At 43.4% G+C, this 20,013-nt stretch overlaps 1 protein-coding gene and 1 long non-coding RNA gene across 3 annotated transcripts; one reads left to right on the forward strand and one right to left on the reverse strand.

Moving 5' to 3' along the window:
* Window positions 1-1,920: 1,920 nt before the first annotated feature.
* Window positions 1,921-16,313, forward strand: LOC117558977. Its single transcript, XR_004570900.1, has 3 exons — window positions 1,921-2,006; window positions 14,941-15,028; window positions 15,171-16,313. It is a non-coding gene; the product is annotated as an uncharacterized LOC117558977 (long non-coding RNA).
* On the reverse strand, window positions 8,027-19,703 carry onecut1 (one cut homeobox 1). Of its 2 annotated transcripts, none has more exons than XM_034235545.1 (2): window positions 18,278-19,703; window positions 8,027-13,261 (listed from the first exon to the last, which is right to left on the reverse strand). In XM_034235545.1, exons 1-2 carry the CDS (start codon window positions 19,338-19,340, stop codon window positions 12,981-12,983), a joined length of 1,344 nt encoding a protein of 447 aa, XP_034091436.1. In that variant the 5' UTR covers window positions 19,341-19,703; the 3' UTR covers window positions 8,027-12,980. The 2 variants fall into 2 exon arrangements, with proteins under 2 accessions (XP_034091436.1, XP_034091435.1); XM_034235544.1 differs by having other exon boundaries at window positions 18,263-19,703.
* Window positions 19,704-20,013: the final 310 nt, after the last annotated feature.

Raw genomic sequence — 20,013 nt, forward strand, 5'->3', positions numbered from 1 at the left:
AATGAAAGCAAACCTCTGTGGTTGAAATGCTGTGCAAACCTTGTGGTAGTAAGAATCTGTGATAACAAAAAATAGCATGCTTGCATGGTGTTTAACAGCTTTGTGAAGATCAGTCACTTTTAGTTTACACTGGTGCCCAAACTGTAATTGTGTTCAATTTAATTGTAGTTGTTCGGCAACTATCCAATCACAGCTGTGCCAGAAACAAAGAGGTGTGTTATTTTAGTGTGTGAAAAGAAAGCTGGCATTTAAAGTTGTGGTTTGCAAGGAGCTGCAAAGGCCTGCATTGCAACACTGCTAATATTTTATTTATTATTTTTATTTATATATTTATTTGACAGGGACAGTGCACATTGATTGACATTTCTGTAAATGCGCCAGAGTTAGCCAACAGGCTATTTTTCGTCTGTAGTCCCTGGACAGATGTTAAAAGTCATCCTAAAAACAAAAATTCACTTCATGATGATGTCCTTAAGTGATACATCCTGAAGCACTGTAGCAGAATCCAGAAAGCTACACACAACAACCATGCTGATTTAAAAAATATATGTGGAAATGTTTTATGATTTGCAGGTGTACAATCTGCATTTATGTAACCTCATTTCTACTTCTAGTACACACTGTTCATTGAACCTAACATTTAAAAATATATAGGTTATCTCTGATTTAAAATGTGCAGAGATAGTTTTCTGTGTTTGTAGATATTGACTATACTGTTCAAAAGAATATAAGCTTGAATAATCTTTTTGGATGGTACTTTTAGTTTCAATGTATGTAAATGCAAACAAAGTAGTTCTTGTTTTGAAAATCCATGTCCTGGCCCCACCTGGTGGCAGCATACTAGTAATGCAGCACATAAAGAAAAACACTAATTATATTGCTAAAAATATCTATTGATTATCTATCCTAAATAGATACGATGACAAAATGAGAAGAGGGAAAGAGGAGCAAAGGAGAAGGGCAAGTCCAACAACTCCAGGGAGTGAAAGACAGAGGTTGTAGAAACAAGATGTCACCTGAAGTGAAAGAGGTCAGTCATGTTGCAGAGTGGTGGGACTCCCTTTGGTCACTGTCCTGGGACTCTTCAATCTTCATTCAAGTCACATTCTTGAATAAGAGAGCATCATTCATCGTGTGGCACACAGCTTTATCCAGTACTCTGTTACCTATTTAAAGAGCTGCAAAATACTCACACACAGCTCACAAATACATGCAGAGTAATTTATTGATTTGGAGCAGATAATTAAAGTGTCAGCATTATTAAGCTTGCAATTCTGGTGGATGGCTGACATTAAATCATATCATTTTATGTTCACAAAGGCAGTTACACTTTTGCGTAAGCATTTGTGTAAGAGCCATTTTAATGAATGTTTGGGTTTAAGCTGACAACATTGTGTGTTATTTATGTTGTGTGCCATAGGGTGTCGCTGTCCAATTACCTAGGGCACAGGTATTTTAGGGTGTGTCTTGTCACGTGATTGGGTGGTTTTTTGATCGCCGTGGCGCGAGTGTTTGTACCACAGTGATTGTTTGTTCGTGCAATGAATTACATTGTGATGGATATGAAATGTAATGTTACGATGCACACCAATACACAATAAATGGGTTGTATATGCTGCAACTGGAAACGAGCCTACCGGTACTTTATTCAAGCGACATCACAAACTCTTATCTTATTCATTCCCGGGAATTATAACACCACAGAGTAGCTTTAGTATAATGTCAAAGCTCCTTTATCAGTCAAAAACCAACCAGTTGGGACTTGACTTTCGGAGTGTTTGGCACTTTGGGTTTGACATGGAGAGCTACTGCTTGCTGGCTGCGTAACGACCGGGAAGCTGCCAGGATTTCGGATGCGTTGGGGCCGTCTGCAGGCTACAGGAGGACGAGGAAAGCCACCGGTCTCCAGCTGCAGTCATCCACTGGACCCGGCAGGAGCTACGGTGCTAAAGCTAAAAACACCGGCAGTGGTGCATCGCCATGGATCACCGCACGGCGATATTCAGGTAGGAAGCGCAACACTTTCTAATGGCTATTTCAATTGTGTGCACAGACCACAGACACATAACTGCAGTGGTGGAAAGTGACTATGTCAATTATAGGCCGACTTCTACTTCTACTACCCCATTACATTTCCGTGGTAAATATTGTACTTTTTACTCTAGGCCTACAATGTTTTGTACCAGTTTAGTTGTGTAAATACGTACGCATCATAACACACATTTGCTGATATGATATAATGCTGTACTGCTAATCTACATTAGTATCTACATTTGTTCCACGTTGACCCACTACAATCGTAAAATGCTCTTACATGTATAAACACAGGATAAAATAATAACCATAATAATAAAACACTGTGTAAAGATCTTTTTTGCATAACGAATGCTTTCACTTAAATACTTGAAGTAGGCTACATTTAGCTTATAATACTTTGTATTATTCTGAAACGCGTCATAGTGCAGAATGAGTAGCCTAGTTTCACTTTCTGTACTTTAAGTAGGCCTACATGTTGATGCTATTACTGTTGTACTTCTACTAAAGTAGAATTTTGAAATCATGACTTTTACTCGGAGTATTTAAAGACCATAGTATTTGTACTTTTCTTTAAGTAAAGGATCTTAGTACTTCTTCCAACACTGCATTTCTGAGAATAAACCTAATGCAGTGGTATCCGAAGCGGACGGATATAATACTTTATATTGACGAGTTTTCCGGGACAAACTATTGTTGACGGACTATTTTATCATGGAGGGGTATGGCAAGCCGATTTAGCTTTTATTCATTTCTGGAGGATATCAAAATATCTATTCTTACTAGTAATAATGTTTATTTCTGATATCAAAAATGGAATTTTAACTAGTGAGAATTGCATCGTTTTTCTCATTCACTTCAATGGGAGTTGGAATTTGAACTAGTTCAAATGCCAATTTCTGATATCAGTAATTCAATTTGAACTAGTTACAATTGAATTCCTGATATCAAAAAAGGATTTTGAACTATTTCAAATTGTATTTCTGATATCAACAATTGGCATTTCGACTAGTTCAAATTGAATTCTTGATATCAGAAATGTGTATTTTGACTAGTTCAAATGTAATTGTAACTAGTAACAATTGAATTACTGATATCAGAAATTTGAATTTGAACTAGTTCAAATTCCAACTCCCATTGAAATGAATGAGAGAAACGATGCAAATCTCACTAGTTAAAATCGTATTTCTGATATCAGGAATTTGCATTCTAACTAGTTCAAATTCAATTTTTGATATCAGAAATAAACGTTATTACTAGTAAGAATTGCATTTTTGATATCAAGAATTTGCATTCTTACTAGTAAGAATTTATTTTTTGCCATAGTGCGTGACGCTGCGACTGGCAAAGTGGCGTTGGAATTGTTTGCGAGCTGCCAGTAAACCCAGTGATGTGACTAGTGTTGTTGAAACTGAAACTTAGAAAAACTCTTTATAAAATAGATATGTTGCAAAATGAAAGAAAAAATTAGCTTTATAAAGCAAGCGCCCTACAAAATCAATGCTCTTGGGAAATTGATTGAGGGGTGTGATGAGGCAACATGCTTGCATTCATCTTGAATGTGTTTACTGCCATGTGAAGAAACAGAAAAACACGAAACATCGCTTAAAGCAAAAAAATATTGGGAAAGCAATGATGAGTGAATCACTGAAACAAAAAAGTGGGTTTCATTTAGAAAAGGTGATGCAACTAATGCTTACTGAGGATTATATAAATCCTAATGATGGTTTGTCAAAAATGTTGTCGGACTATGACACAACATTTCGACGGAGCATATGTAGAGGTGATATCAACTATGATGTGATAACATTGTGTAAGGGACTGGGAGGCAGAGTAGTGGGAGACACCTACATTCCCAATAGGTGGCTCCACCCGCTGCCAATTATCAGTATTGGGAGCAGGTGGGGAGACCTCACACCTGGTGCTAATCACTCCCTCAAGGGAGACAAAAGCACCTAGAGTTGCTCAGTGGTGTGTGGCACATGGAGGGAGCAGGAGACTCCCAGCGTGAGGAAACAGTTGTAAGCTGGCAAGTCGGTTAGCGGCCCGGCTACGTTAGCCTTTCTATTGTAAAAGGTATTTTTTAGTTGAACAGCAATAAAGCCTCTTTTTGGATTTGAACACTGCCTCTGTCGTGACTGCTTCACTACCATTTTCCTCTTTATCTGCCCCGGCCTGTTACACTGGTGGAGAATGCGGGCCTAAGGACTCTAGTGGTGGTGTTGCAGTTAGGGTATTTCAGTTTCAAGATGGAGGATGTACTAAGGGAGTTGGTGCGTATTTCTACTGAGCAGCAGACTCTGCAACGGCAGATGATACAGGAGCAGCAGAAACAGAATGCGCTTCTCCATGTGGAGGTCCAAAAATGCCTAACAGCAGCCTCTCCTACCCAGAGGGAAGCAACCGTGCAGCCTAACCCAGGTCGATTCATCCCCAAAATGACGGAGAGTGATGAGATAGAGGCCTACTTAACAGCCTTTGAGTGCACTGCTGAAAGAGAGGGCTGGCCAAGGGATTCCTGGGCTGAGCTGGTTGGACCATTCCTCCTGGGCCCGGCACAGCAAGCTTACTTCGACCTCCCTCCGGACCAAGCAAAGGTCTATGTCGTCTTGAAGAGGGAAATCCTGGCGAGGTACAGCTTAGCAGCTAGAGCCCAGCGGTTCCATGACTGGAAATACAAGCCAGAATTGTCAGCCAGGGCCCAGATGTATGACCTAGGCCGGGTAACCAGAGCCTGGCTGACCTGCGACCCCGAAAAGTTGAGTGTTTTAGAGAGGATAATGATGGACAAATATATTCGGTCTCTGCCCTATGAGACCAAGAAAATGGCAAGCCAGCAGAATCCAGCCAGTCTGGATGAGTTGGTTGACGTAGTGGAGAGCCACGTGGTCACAGCGGACCTGCTTAAATCCACACGACCAGACACCGAGTGGGGCCGGAAAGCCAGTGGGGAAGCATCACGGACTAGACGGGCACGAGAACCGCGATGGGAACCCGAAGAGGTAAGGCGCCGACAGTCCTACCTGCCAGAAGGCCAACCGCGTTGCTACCAGTGTGGGGAGATAGGCCACATGGCCCGGGATTGCCCAGGGAAGGATGAGCTAACAAGACATTGAAATCCATGTTAAAGAAGGTTGTTGACAAGGATGGTCGTAACTGGGACCAGCTTCTGCCCTATGTCCTGTTTTCAATCAGGGAAGTTCCACAGGCTTCAACCGGTTTCTCCCCCTTCGAGCTGCTGTACGGCCGACAGCCCAGAGGACTTCTTGACATCGCGAAGGAAGCCTGGGAGGAGCAACCAAGCCCCCATCGGAGCCTGATTGAGCATGTAGAGACGATGCAGACGCATATGAAAGATGTTTGGCCCATGGTCAGAGAGCACATGGCTCAAGCCCAAGAAGCCCAGAGGAAAGTGTATAACAGAGGTGCCCAACCGCGTGAGTTCCTGCCCGGGGATAAAGTGCTTCTCCTGGTCCCCACCACAGAACACAGATTCCTGGCATCGTGGCAAGGTCCCTATGAAGTGGTAGAGAAGGTGGGACCAGTCAACTACAAGGTACGCCAACCTGGCCGTCGCAAACCATCCCAAATATACCATGTTAACCTGTTTAAGAAATGGTACGCCCGAGAGGCACTGCTGTGTTGTGGTTCCCCGATTGTGTCCCCCTCTTCTCCCGACCAGGAGGTGGCCGAAGTGGAATACGGTCCAGGGCTGTCCAAAGCTCAGTTACAACAAACCAAGGAACTGGTTCAGCAGACTTTGGACGTGTTCTCACTACGACCTGGACGCACAACGATGGTGGAACATCAAATCCACACAGAGCCTGGCAAAAAGGTAAAGATGCGGCCCTACCGGGTACCAGAGGCAAGACGGGCGGCCATTGAGCAAGAAGTGCAGAAAATGCTGGCTATGGGGGTGATTGAAGAATCTCACAGTGAGTGGACCAGCCCTGTCCTTCTGGTTCCTAAGCCCGACAAAACCAACAGGTTCTGTAATGATTTCAGAAAGTTGAATGAAATTTCCAAGTTTGATGCATATCCTATGCCCAGGATAGATGAGCTGATTGATCGGCTTGGGGAAGCCAGATATATCAGCACTCTGGACTTGACGAAAGGGTATTGGCAGGTCCCACTTGAAGCAGCCTCAAGAGAGAAGAAGGCCTTCGCCACCCCCACAGGGCTGTACCAATATACTGTGCTTCCCTTCGGGCTTCATGGAGCACCAGCCACGTTCCAGAGACTGATGGACAAGGTTCTGAGGCCACATCGTGAGTATGCAGCTGCCTATTTGGATGACGTTGTGATCCACAGTGACTCATGGGATAGCCATCTCACAAGGCTTGCAGCAGTGCTGGAATCTCTCCGAAGGGCGGGCTTGACAGCCAATCCAAGAAAATGCAAGCTTGGACTGGAGGAAGCCGAATATCTGGGCTTCACCATTGGGCGGGGGCAACGTTAGACCACAAGAAAGGAAGGTTCAGGCGATCCAGGACTGGCCACGGCCGTCAACAAAGAAACAGGTGAAAACCTTCTTGGGTCTGACGTCCTACTATTGCCGTTTCATCCCAAACTTCTCCACAGTCGCCTCTCCCCTTACAGACCTGACCAGAGACTCACAGCCGCTAATGGTCAAGTGGACAGGAGAGGCTGAACACGCCTTTGAGGGACTTAAGAGGGCTCTCTGCGCACGGCCGGTGTTGGTGACCCCAGACTTCAGCCGGGGGATGATTGTGCAGACGGATGCGTCAGAGGTGGGCATAGGAGCAGTACTATCCCAGGAGGTTCAAGGTGAGGAACACCCCGTGATGTACATCAGCCGGAAGCTGAACACAAGGGAACATGGGTATGCTACTGTGGAGAACGAAGGCCTAGCAATAAAATGGGCGCTTGAGCGCCTCCGGTATTACCTCTTGGGACGACACTTCACTCTGGTAACTGATCATGCCCCACTGATCTGGATGGCAAATAAAAAAGACACAAATGCTAAAGTAGGAAGGTGGTTTGTCTCACTACAAGAGTTTAACTTCTCTATCATCCACAGAGCCGGAGCTAAGCATGGGAATGCAGATGCTCTGTCCCGTAGAGATGCCCTGTGGACCATGGTCACCTCTCCTCGGCCAGAACTGAAGGGGGGGGTGTGTAAGGGACTGGGAGGCAGAGTAGTGGGAGACACCTACATTCCCAATAGGTGGCTCCACCCGCTGCCAATTATCAGTATTGGGAGCAGGTGGGGAGACCTCACACCTGGTGCTAATCACTCCCTCAAGGGAGACAAAAGCACCTAGAGTTGCTCAGTGGTGTGTGGCACATGGAGGGAGCAGGAGACTCCCAGCGTGAGGAAACAGTTGTAAGCTGGCAAGTCGGTTAGCGGCCCGGCTACGTTAGCCTTTCTATTGTAAAAGGTATTTTTTAGTTGAACAGCAATAAAGCCTCTTTTTGGATTTGAACACTGCCTCTGTCGTGACTGCTTCACTACCATTTTCCTCTTTATCTGCCCCGGCCTGTTACAATTGATTTAAGATTCACACAGAAACATACAGCATGTGCATATATCTTTGATGGTGGAGGATTCTTAACACTGCTGACAACTTACAGGACATACACTATTGCCAGATCTATCTGAAGCTCTGTTTATTAGTATTTGCTATACATTTCAAATGTTGACTCAACGTTTTGTGACAACGTGAAATCTGTTGTTCCAACTTTAGGTTTGCATGGAGTTCAGTCAATAATTAAGCTCTCTTGTTCACTTTAGGATAACTTTATATAATTTGTTTACTCCTTAATAAAATACTTTGCACAGAATATAAATATATGGGTTATTCAGCGTTTTGTTTTTGTCATGGAGTTCAAAACAGACTCGTATGCAGGTTGGTCTTGTTCTCTACTTCTTTGTCTGATTTGATGTTTTTATTGATTCAATCTGTCTGAGCAAACAAAAGACACATCAAAACACAACAGTATAAATGAATAATAATAACAAGAGCCAGAAGCTGGAAATACCAACATTTTATTTTCTACTTTTTGTGACTACAGAAATGTTGAAACATTTTGAACACTGAAAAAAGCTGGATGACATCATCACTTGCTTCTCAATTTTCTTTCTTTTTTTTAAATTTGCTTAGCAATCACAACAGATGATATTGCACGGCACTGAGAAAGCAGTAGCAAAGCCTGGGAAACAGCAATGACAAATCAGGTCATGAGACATGGAGTTATACATCTGAGAGTAACACTGACAGTATTGCCTCTCTGGCACACTCACACACACAGGCACTCACGCACCCAAACACACACTCAGACACACACACGCACAAAACCACACGCACTGAAAACTGAAGAAGCTTTGTGAGTTGAGAAGATAAAAAGAAAGAGAACAAGGTTGACAAGAGCACAAGGCCGACGAGAGCAATGAGATTTCATTTGGAAATGCAAGTGCAGGATGAACTACTACTGTAATCTATTATGTCTATGACAACAAATATGCTTGTTTATCAAAACCCTTTCAAGCATTTTTGTATGTGAATAGCTGGAGGACACCCCTCTGCGGGTGATAAACTAGTTCCCCAGCGTTAAGAGATCCAGATGATTGTCTTTGGCGCCGCAGTATTGTTATGAGACTTGTAGCCAAGCCACCCATCACATGGGAACTCCTTATGGACGAAATAAATAACAGAAAATGTGGTAATGGGGGAAAATAGATTCACACTGCATCATTCATATCCTCATGCAGTTATACTTGTTCTGTAAGCACCTGTACGTAGCTGAAAAACGTTCTGTGAGTGCACACATGCTGATACTGTGTGCTGGAAGGAAGCAGTACTAACAGTAAGGCCTCTGACAACCAGAGGGAGTCAAACTCACTGTTGGTGTATGCCCCAATCAGACACACACATGCATACACACCAGCAGTACGTACAGATTTCAAAAATAGAAGAACACACAGTAAAGAAACACATGCAAATAAACACACACATACACACTTGCATACCTCAGCAGCACTTGACATGTGAGTTGCACACACTCATCCACAGACAAGACAAAACAAGCAGGTGATCGTCCCCACACACTCACACACTGATTCCTTGGTTAGTTCTTTGCAGTTTTATTAGACTTTGCTCATAGTCATTACACGAGTACGTACCAAAAGAACAGATACTAGATGGAGCGAGGCGGCAGTGCCACGGCAATAAAAACAGACCCAGCTCCGCGGCACAGCCCCTGGCAGACCGGCTGCCCAGCCTCCACTCCAACTCACTCTGTGCATGAGACAGCAAAGTGAGCGGGACTTGCAGCCCTCGTTTCAAATGCTTCAGATTGTACATTGAACAGGAGATTCCCCACATGGTAGAGTAAGCTTGTCTACATAGCCCTACGCCTTCTACATTCTATACCCGTGCGAATGGCAAATCAAAACTCAACAAGTCTACCTCACAAATGCCAGTGCTTTTCAACATTATACATATTTTTTTCCAATTTTTGGTTTGTTTTAAAAATCTTTGGATGTGCAGTTAATACCCATAAAATAACCGTTTTTCTTTTAAAAAGTCAAAAGAATAGAAAAAACACACACGTACACACTGCTTTGTGCCAGCTGTTCAACAAAGTAGCTCCTGTATCACTTTGTCTGCGTTGGCAAATCAACTGTCTGGGTTTCTGGCAGTGTTTAAAACACACATTGAAATGCCGGCTAGGATTTAGCTGAAGAAGAATACAAACTACTCCTTTTATATCTAAGCGTGGGAAATAAGGCTGTAACATAAAACTTTCTTTTTTGTTTGTTTTTTTTCTTCAAAAACCTACTATATACAAATCTAGAGTTTCTACAAATGCATAAATTAAAGCAGTGGTTAACCATTACAAAAATGCAATTAAATTAAAATCACAACACAGAAGTAGAGAAAAAGGCAAAATATAAACACAATATCACAGCAGTTGGTTTTACCCTGTAAAAGCAATAGTCTACCATCATAATATTGGCATAACCCAATGTCTGATAAAAATACGCTTCTCCCTCCATCCCTTAAGTTTCACACATCAACCCTGAAACTTGTCGTCCGTGACTTGAAACAGAGCACATCTGCCAAAAAAACAACAACTTCAAAATAGATAATCATACAGCTTTTTGAAGTAACAACAACAGTTACCACACGAGTGGAGTTCTGCCTTACTCACAGATAGACGTCTCAATGCAGAACTCAAAGGAATTATTACTATGAGGTATTCAGAGACATTGGTAAAGACATGCACGGCCAGAGTGCTGAACCTTCTTACACACAGCAGAGAGGCGAGGAAGGTTTGGGGAAGGAGGGATGAAGGGGCGAGAGAGAGGAGAAACAAAGACCTTTGGTTTAATCTGTAGAAGTGGACAAGAGAAATTCCTTTGGTATGTTTTCATTGCATGGTTGCGCTGGCGAAAGCACCACGGTGTGATAAAAAAAAAAAAAAAAAAACCTTTCCTTGTCTCTTCAGTAGCGGCCCTTCTACAGGCTGAGGTATTCACAGAGTCAAAGGTGAGAGGTCAACAGCGGTATAACACTTTGGTTCAAGCAAGGCACTCGTCCTGGGAGTTTTAGAAAGATTGCAACACGTCTGCTTCTACTTTCAGGAACATGTCTGCCTATAGTTGAGTCAACATTTCTGCCCATGGCTATGTCGGCTTGTCTGCCTATTATCATGTCAAGAAGTCTGACCTATATGGTGGATCAATATTATCAACCTATAGATACACACCAAGAGGCTGGAGTAGAAATAAAGCTGCAAAAATAGACACAGCGGGGTATGAAGGTGAATCATGCACCAAACTAAAACTTAATTTGATTATACAACCACCATTTTAGCTTTTTTTTAAATGTTGTAGTGAAATAAATACTTTGGTACTGCTACAAAGATGCCCCTGCATGGCCACCTGTGTGTATGGCTAGATCAGCATATCCGCCTATAGCTGCATCAGCATGACTATCTATGGAGCTGTAATCAGAGCACAGATGAAGCAAGAGCACGCATAGCAGGGGTGCATGGGTGGAGAGCAGGTGGGAGGGGGAGAAGAAAGGAAGAGAGATAGAGGAGCCGGGGGGGGGGGGGGGGGGGAGGGGAGACATACAACATCTTTAAAACACCACTCGTAGAGGCCGTGCAATGAGAAAAAATCTTTGGTTATCTTTGGTATCATCAAAGTGATAGAAATCACGTATGGAACTTGAGTGAGGTAGCATCTTTGGTACACACTATAAAACATCAGCAGGTCTTGACACATTTTTTGTTTCTTGTCGTCTTTTTGGTTATCTCTTTCGGAGGTGAAGAAGCAGCTCCCTCTCTCCTCTCCGTCAGCGCTTGTTCTGATGGATGTAGAGCTGCTAACCCTGGCCATAAGGAGGATGGCGGCGGGGGGGGGGGGGGCAGCTCGATATATTTAATGATACGCTGCCCTGGGCCAGCTCTGTGTAGTGCTTTCCTCCTAGTGCTGGAATGCATAGCTTACGGAGGCAGGATGGGGGGGGGGGGTTTGCAACAGGCAGAGTGGGTTGCTTTCGTATTCAGGTGACGAGGTGACATTGATGTGTAAGCGCCTGAAAGTGATTTGATCATTGATATCATCCCCTCCACCGAACATCTTTGATGAGGAGATAAAATCAAATGCACAGGGACGCCGATGCTTATTATTAGAGTGGTGACACAAAAAACCCATCAGAGGCCGTCTGTCTCCCTCACTGTGTCACATATACTCAACATGAGAGGCAACATCTTTGGTTTCACCTTTGCAGCGATAACACACTACTGAATGGATTAGTCTTTGTTCTTTGGCTGCTGGTATTTCAAAATAAAGTTTAGCTAAATCTGTGGGACAGACTCAGAGGAAAGGATGTATCTGTCATGATTAATCTTCACATTTAAAGTAACATTCAGAGTTTGTGAAGATATCACTGTAATATTTGGTTTGATTAGAAAAGGCATCCATAAGGCAAATATCAATAGTCAATTCTCAGAGTTGTGTCATATAATATTTCTATTCGCGGGGAACTTATGGTGCCAAATGTGGTATGGACCATAAGCGGTGACATTATCTTCGTTGTGGCGACTAACAGTCTCAAGAGGTAAGATACAAAATAGACTCTTTGGTTCGATTACTTCATAGCAGAATCTGAAGTGGTTTGATTTCTAAGATGCATGAGAGGCTTCAGGTTGTAGAAGGCTTTGGTTTCTCTTGTTTAAATTATTCAACGCTTCAGCATGTTGGAAGAAAGCACTACCATGGGTGTTGAGGTTAGGTTTTTTTTTGGTATTTTTCAAGATTTTTTGGTTTTGGGTTAGCAGTCTACACATGGGCATTTCCCCGTCTGTCTGGAATGCTTGATAGAAAGACAGACAGCTGGACAGACAGACAGATAGACAGACAGTCCACCGCCACCGATCCAAACAAGGTTGCACAACAATCCGGTCGCTCCTGTAGGATTTTGTGTCTTTAAAGTTGATTGGCCAATCCCACCGGAGCTCCACATTCTGGCTGTTCTTCAAGGGTGTGGACAGCTGCAGATCAGACTGCCAATAGGGTGATTAAACCTCCATTTAGGGACCCATCATTAAAACCAACCAATCAGATTAAAGATAAGGATGGTGAATGATAGATTGATACTGAGTGGGGAGGTGTTGGGGGGTAAAGCTAGAGACCAGTGACAGTGAGTGTGTATGAAGGGGGGTAAAACTATAGTCTTTTTGCAGTATGTTACACGTAAATGTGTTGCTGAAACAAACATTTCAAAGCAGGTCAAACAAGAAGTCTTTGGTTTGTTTTTTCATCTTTGGATACTATAAATATCAATATAGTACAGGTTTAAGGGCAAAACGTTGCTTCAAGGTCTTTTTAAGTTTCTCTTTGTTTCTCATAAGTTTTAAAGCTTTTCCACCGAGGTTGAGTCAGTCCATGAGTTGGTCATTTCAGTCCGTCTTCAGGCTTTGGTGCAGGAGTTGGGGCCAGGGTGACCGGAGCCGTCGTCCACCCACTTATCGAGGCTCCGGCGGCGTGCGTTCATGAAGAAGTTGCTGACTGTGGTCAGCTCCAGGCCCAGCTGCTGGGCGATGGTGATCTGCAGCTCTTTGGATGGACGCTTGTTCTCTTTGAAGATGGCATGGAGCGTCCGCCGCTGCACATCTGTGAACACCAGCCGGGGCTTCTTGGACATGCTCCCCCGCTCGCTTCTGCCGTGGTCCTGTTCCTTACGCTTACATGCTGTGGATTCAGAAGACAGACAGAAAGAGAGAATAGGTTTGTGAGAAAGGGCAGAATATGTACACTACTAAATACCAGATACTGTTAATATGTACATTCATTATGTGACCATCTATGTTTCCTGTAGTTATTGAATTGCTCTTTTTACTGCACTGTTAGTGTACAGTTTTATTATTATTGTGCTGCTGTGTTTATTGTATTTGTGTAACTCTGGCACAACAATTTCCTTCGTGATGAATAAAGTCTTATTTTATCTTATCTTATCTTATATACTTGTATAAATACAACAATCTTGACCGGCATGAAAATCTTCCCTCAATCACATCTTGACCTTGGATTTAAAAAAAGGGTTAAATAAATATATTGACTGACTGACCTATGTATTATCTCATTGGTTCACCTCAATACTAGCTCCAGATAGAAGTATGATTTCATTCAGGACACACTGGGATGATTATTTAAAGCCAATACCAAAATCAGATATTTTCCATTCCATTTTGAGCCAAACTAACTCAAATATAGATTATTTGGTGCACAAATGCAGGACCAAAACTGGTTAAGATTTTCATAGATACTTATATCAAGATAGTCTTGACATATAATAATTGTATCGAGTAATTGTATCCTAAGAGCCAACATGATAATTCCACAATCATCCAATATCACCAGTGAAAGTACGTATACCAGCATTGCTGGTATAAAAACATCCATTAACAATTTGGAAAAAAGCATTTTCAACTATGTAATGTCTGGAGAATCTCTTCAACCTAACCAGGGTGTCCGCGGGGTCTTAAAAAGTATTAAAAGTTGATCAATCAATTTAGCGAAAATTAAGGCTATTAAAAAGTATTAAACGGCATTTTCCAAGTAGCTTGTTTCCAATAAGTATATAAATTGTCCAAAGAGGTTGTATTCAACAGTCTGCCTGAATGTAATCATTGCGTAGGTGTGTAGTGTGATTCTGTGTAGTTTATTTATGGCATCCCGTTGGATTTGACGTCATCTGAACAGGACATCGCACGCTCACTGCTTGATAGCGCGAAGGTCCGTTTACGCCGGTTGTTAAACAACATCGTTATGGGGAAATGCAAGTCTGCGTCAAAATGGTTGGAAGATAAGGAGGAAGGACAATCAATACTATATAGTCAATGTGAGGTAAAGTGTGTCGCCAATGTAACCGGTTAGAACTGGAAGTGGCGATGAGGTCTTAAAATGTATGGAAAGGGTCTTAAAAAAGGTCTTAAAAGGTATTACATTTGTCTTCAGGATTCCTGCATATACCCTGCTAACTGAAAGATCTAACTGCTGATCTAAATGATACACACTCTGTATCTCTCTCTCTGTATATAGCTGCTGCAGCGTGTATATGATCAAACCAAGAACAAAAGAGTATACCCACTGGATTAACTGAACATTTAGTGATGTTGTTGTAATGGGAGCGTGTCAAAGTGTTTATTTATCTCTGATCCTTACATGACTACAATTGTTTTAACACTATTCCCAAGGCAACCCTTTTAGATGTTATCTGTTGGTTGTAACTTTGTACAGACACATGCAACAGCCTGCAGGTTGGAATCGCTTTTGCACCTTTGTTCGAAACACTAAAACTCTTTCAGTGTGCACACCGCTGGGGTGCATGGGGAATAACAGAGGAATTAAACTCTATTGCATTTGTTCAGGGAGCCCATGTTGGGGAGGAGGGCTGACAGACAGAAAGCCTGTCTGCCGGGAAACAATGAGCGCTGTCCGCGGTGCTGAAAACAAAAGGTGCACCGCAATATACTTGAGTTTTAGAACAATACACACCAGATCATCTAATGTTGGAAATAAGAATTTGGGATTCTGTGTGACAGCAAATCAAACATCACTACAACTGATCTCATTGCTGTTTCATTTTTTTCTTATTAAGCCCGAGGACAACCATCCAAAATTGAGGTTCATCTGAGGCCAGGAGGGGGCAGAAGTGGGCTGCTGGAGCGAGGCCCAACATGGACTCACGGGGGAAACGGCATTTACCAACCCCAAAACAACTCCCAAACCAGTGGCGATTAATTTTGCAAAGTGTACCGAGTAAATGTATTAAATGTAGCAAATCAATGTATTATAGAAAATCCCTAAACCCTATAATTAACAAAGGCAGTATGATACTTAAATGCATAAGTGCAGCAGAACAACACATTGGGAAACAAATGCCTCTTAGCTATTGTATATTACATATATTACATATAGAAAGGGGTTCATTTAGTCCTATATTTTTGGATATTAGTTTTGCATAAATGCCATTGCCTTTTAAAATCCACGTGCAGTAAGGAAACGGTAATTCATTAGGGAGAGAAAATATATTGAAATAATGATTATTTATATAAATGAGTTGAGTTGAAGCTGATTTTGCCGATCCCACCTTGTAACCTCACTTCTGCACACACTACACGGTGTGTAGTAAAGTACAGTGCAGCGACCTAGCCTGCATGACCATAAACTGGAGTATTATTGTGAGTTTAAGCAGCCCGGTGTCTCCAGTGCTGGTAAATATTAACAGAGAGCCGGTGCTGCTATAAATCAGCAGCAGTGAAGGCCACTCCGACAGCAGCAGCCTCCACACAGCGGCCCGACCGGAGCTGAGGCCCGGCCAGAGAGCCAGCTTTCCCAGGACAGGGGGCACAACAGCGGCCTCGTTATCACGCTAATCACACACCCACACACATATAGACACACACACACTGCTGCTGCACCCGGCTAATCATTACAAACACAGATAACTCCACACACTCAGACTGCACACACTGGGCCTACAGACACGGTTAGTCCTGCATTTCATAATCTCACAGAGAACAACAAACAGACATCTGTGCTGCAAATCCTGCAAATATTCAACGCTCTGTTTGAGAGAATGTCTCTTCTTTACTGTGCTAATACCCTCAATTTCCTAAAACACCGGAAAACTATTTATTTTTTAAAGTTGTCAATGCGATTACAGCTGATTTACGGAGTTTAAATAGATATATCAGTTCTGAATGTATTCATTATTAAATATGAATTGTTCCCTATCAAATATGCCTACTTCAAAAAAGTTTCAATCTATTTTCTGTATTTAATTCTACCCATCGTTTCTATCTGTGTTCTCTATTTTTATTCTATCCAATTCAAGCAAATTCAGATGGGTAATTGAATACGTGGGAAAGGGAGAAAAGGCCCGAGATAGATAATTTCAGAATCCTAGATCAATAAGTATATCACACCTAAGCACACGATCACATATCTAGTTCACCAAGGAACGAAATGATCAATAAAATGGCGCTCAGCCCATTCCCTCCAAATTAATTTAGTTTTTAACTGTAAAATAATTCCCTCTCCTATCCTTTTTTTGTATGTCATATATATTTTCCTTGTGGTGTTTCTCCACTAAAAAACACACATTTCTGTATTGTAGGTTCTGGTTCAAGAAAAGGAAAACAAAACATATTTGTTCTTGTAAAAAAAAATAGTTTTCTTTTGAAAAGTTAGAGATTAATGGGAACATACTATGATCATTTGTGTTCGAGGTATGAATGATTAATTTCTCTTTCATTTAAAAAAGAATCACCAAAAATTAATATTAATATAGGCTGATGATTGAAAACTAAACCAGCTTTCAAAGGCTCCATTAATTATTTTCATAAATCCTTAGCAAGAGTCAGTGATAACACACACACACACACACACACACACACACACACACACACACACACACACACACACACACACACACACACACACACCACGCGTGCGCACATGCACAAATACGCTAGCAGCAGCAGCAGATGGGAAAACTGAAAAGTAATCAATTGCGATTACACTCACATGCACACGCACTGACATGCACGTACGCACACACACGTAAGCAAAAATCACGCACTTTCCATGTGGCTGCAGCCTCACTTTTCAAGAAGCCAAAAAGCCCATTTCTAGGTCATTGATTAGGCCTATAAACGTTAAAAAATCCATTGGGTGTCTGTGAACGCGCACATGTGATTTGGGCCTCAATGCGCGCCCTAATTGACTCGTGCGTACCTCAGGGACAAATTAATCCAGAGGTCTATCAGTTCATTAGAGAAACCTCAAGTCAGGGTTAGTTTACGACCAAAACATAAACACATGCTGTCTTTCCCACTCCACTGTATTAGTTTGTATAGAATTGTGTTTAATAATGTTGAAGACAAAGCTATATATTTACTGACTAAATCATGCATTTCTTCACCAGTACTTGACATTTAAATATAGTTTATCACAAAATGTCAATAACTTTTTCATGCTGTTTCTTTTTACACCAAGGGCAACACCAAAAAGGCTGATCGGTTGCATCAACACCAAAATAAACACATTCCTAACGATTTCTGGGCGAAGGATCAGTTTACGCACGGTCCAGTGGTCGATATTTTGAGGTAAAATAACATGAGCACTTGTTTCACACAACCCCCAAATCAGTGTAGAGACAGAAAAGGAATGCGTATTGATAACAGTCCACTCATGTTGGTGCACGAAAATTAGCGTGGTAAACTTCACATATTGTTTACACTCTGCATCATGTTGGATTTCACCATCAAACATACTTCCCCTCCAAGGCATACAGCTTAAATGTGGGGTCCTTATCTAAAGAAACCACACTCCCAAACCCCGAGACATGGCCTGCTGCACTTAATACCATTTCACATCCGGAATATTTTATCATCAAATAATAATTTCTGGAACCATGTTAGGCTATAAGAATAAAGTACAACCAGCCAAGAGGGATCATTTGCCCTGAATGCTACCCTGATGTGATTTAACACTTAGATTGCTGTTAGATGTATAGTTTTTTCTCTGTATTATAATAAAAAATAAGAGCTAACCCAATAGCCCACTTGACCCATTGATCAATATAATGTAGCATTCAGTGCTAATGATCCTCTGTGCTGACACAACAGACGCGCCTGTTTCTCTCAGCAACACATTGAGAAGATGAAAACAAAAAGGGGGCTTTACCGAGGCTTCGCTCACCTGCGAGCCTGAGCGCACTCATGCGTTGGAACTCAGGCTCCTGCAACCACTTCCACATGCGGCGGAAGGTCTCCCTCCCGGACTTGAGCTTGGACCAGGGTTTGGGGTTTCTCAGCAGGTCGGACAGGGTCCCCTGGGACCTGCACAGGACCCGCTGGGCAAAGATGGCCTGAGGGATGCTGTAGCGCTTCAGCTCTGTGGTGATCCTCTGCGCCACCTCTTTGGTATTCACCTCCTCCATCTGGCCCCCAGAAACACCACCCCCTCCACCGCCACCCCCTTGCTGCCCGGGCCCGGAGGCCTGCTCCCGGCTGTTCCCCAGCCCCTGGCCGTGCCCCTGCGCGCCTAGGTGGGCGTGTGGGTGGTGGTGGAGGCCGTTGATTTGTACCATGCCCGCCGATGAGCTCATGTGCTGCTCCGTGTGTCTGCCGAGCATGGAGGGGTGGTGAGCCTCAAACCCGCTGGGGGTGAGCATCTTCTCACCAGGCATGGCGGCACCGGGATGAGCGTAGGGAGGGATCCCGGCCTGGGACGTGTGTATGCTGGCCAGACCGGAACCAGACAGCGGGGAGAGGCTCTGGCCCATGCAGGGATCTTTGTGATGATATGCGGGGTACAGACTGTTCAGAGGCGCCAGACTCCGGTCCTCTCGCATCAAAGTAAAGCTGCCGCTGACATTTCCGGGGATCCTCTGGTGCGGATGATGGTGAGGATGATGGGGATTGGGATGGTGGTGGTGGTGGTGATGATGGGAAGGAAACTTGTCGGACACGGTGGAGATGGGGGGTAAGGGCTGCAGGGGTGTAAGGGTGGTGTAAGTGCTGCATGCACTCATGCCGGGGGGGACTTCACACATGCTGATGGCTGGGTGCAGGTGTCCGTGGTGTCCGGGGTGATAGTCCCCGCTGTCCAGGAGGGTTGCCATGCCCATAGCGCGGTGGCTGAGACCCCGGGAACGGGCATGCGGACTGTGGCCACTCAGCAGGTCTCCGTGACCGACCACGGACTCATGGCTCACTCCGTGCATGTCGCCAATATTTTCCATCGACAGATGTGCGTTCATGATCCGGGCAGCGCTGTGGACAAACCATCTATAATGATCTACCTGATGTCCAGAAGTCCTCACGTCCAGTAAAGTTCAATTTTCTTTTGTTGCTTTTTTCTTCTTTCCTTGCCTGCCAGCCTGCTTTTAGTTATTTCTCTCCTTATATTCGCATGTATTCTCCTATGCCTCTGACGCTGTTTTGCAGAATGGAAACTCCTTTTTCGTATCCTTTTTTTCTTGATATTTTTGTTGTTTAAAAAAAATCATTTTCTGATTCTCTTTATATTTTCAAGCCCCCCCACCGCCAACCAGCTGTCCTTGCGCTCCGGTCGGGTGCCGCGCCATCTCTCTAGTTGTGTGTCTCCAGCCCCTATTCCACCGCAGCACAGATCACTGTCTGCACATGCGCAATGTGAACACACATCTCCTCCCATACGCTCTCTCTCCCTTTCTCTCTCTCTCAAACACACACCGCCCCATTGCTCTGACGTCAACGACCTTATTAAGGAAGGGAGGTATCAAACCACCTGCTAAAGCTATTCTCCCCCGTAACCCATATCCAGCCTTTACGGAAATGTAAAACAAATGCAAATAGACGGATCTCTAATAAAATCCTCACATCATCGACCCATGGAAATAGTGTGGAGGCACTGCCTAGGTTTGATGGCCAATTGTTAAATAGAAAACGTTT

Source organism: Gymnodraco acuticeps, unplaced genomic scaffold (assembly GCF_902827175.1).
Source record: "Gymnodraco acuticeps unplaced genomic scaffold, fGymAcu1.1, whole genome shotgun sequence".
NCBI classification, from domain to species: domain Eukaryota; kingdom Metazoa; phylum Chordata; class Actinopteri; order Perciformes; family Bathydraconidae; genus Gymnodraco; species Gymnodraco acuticeps.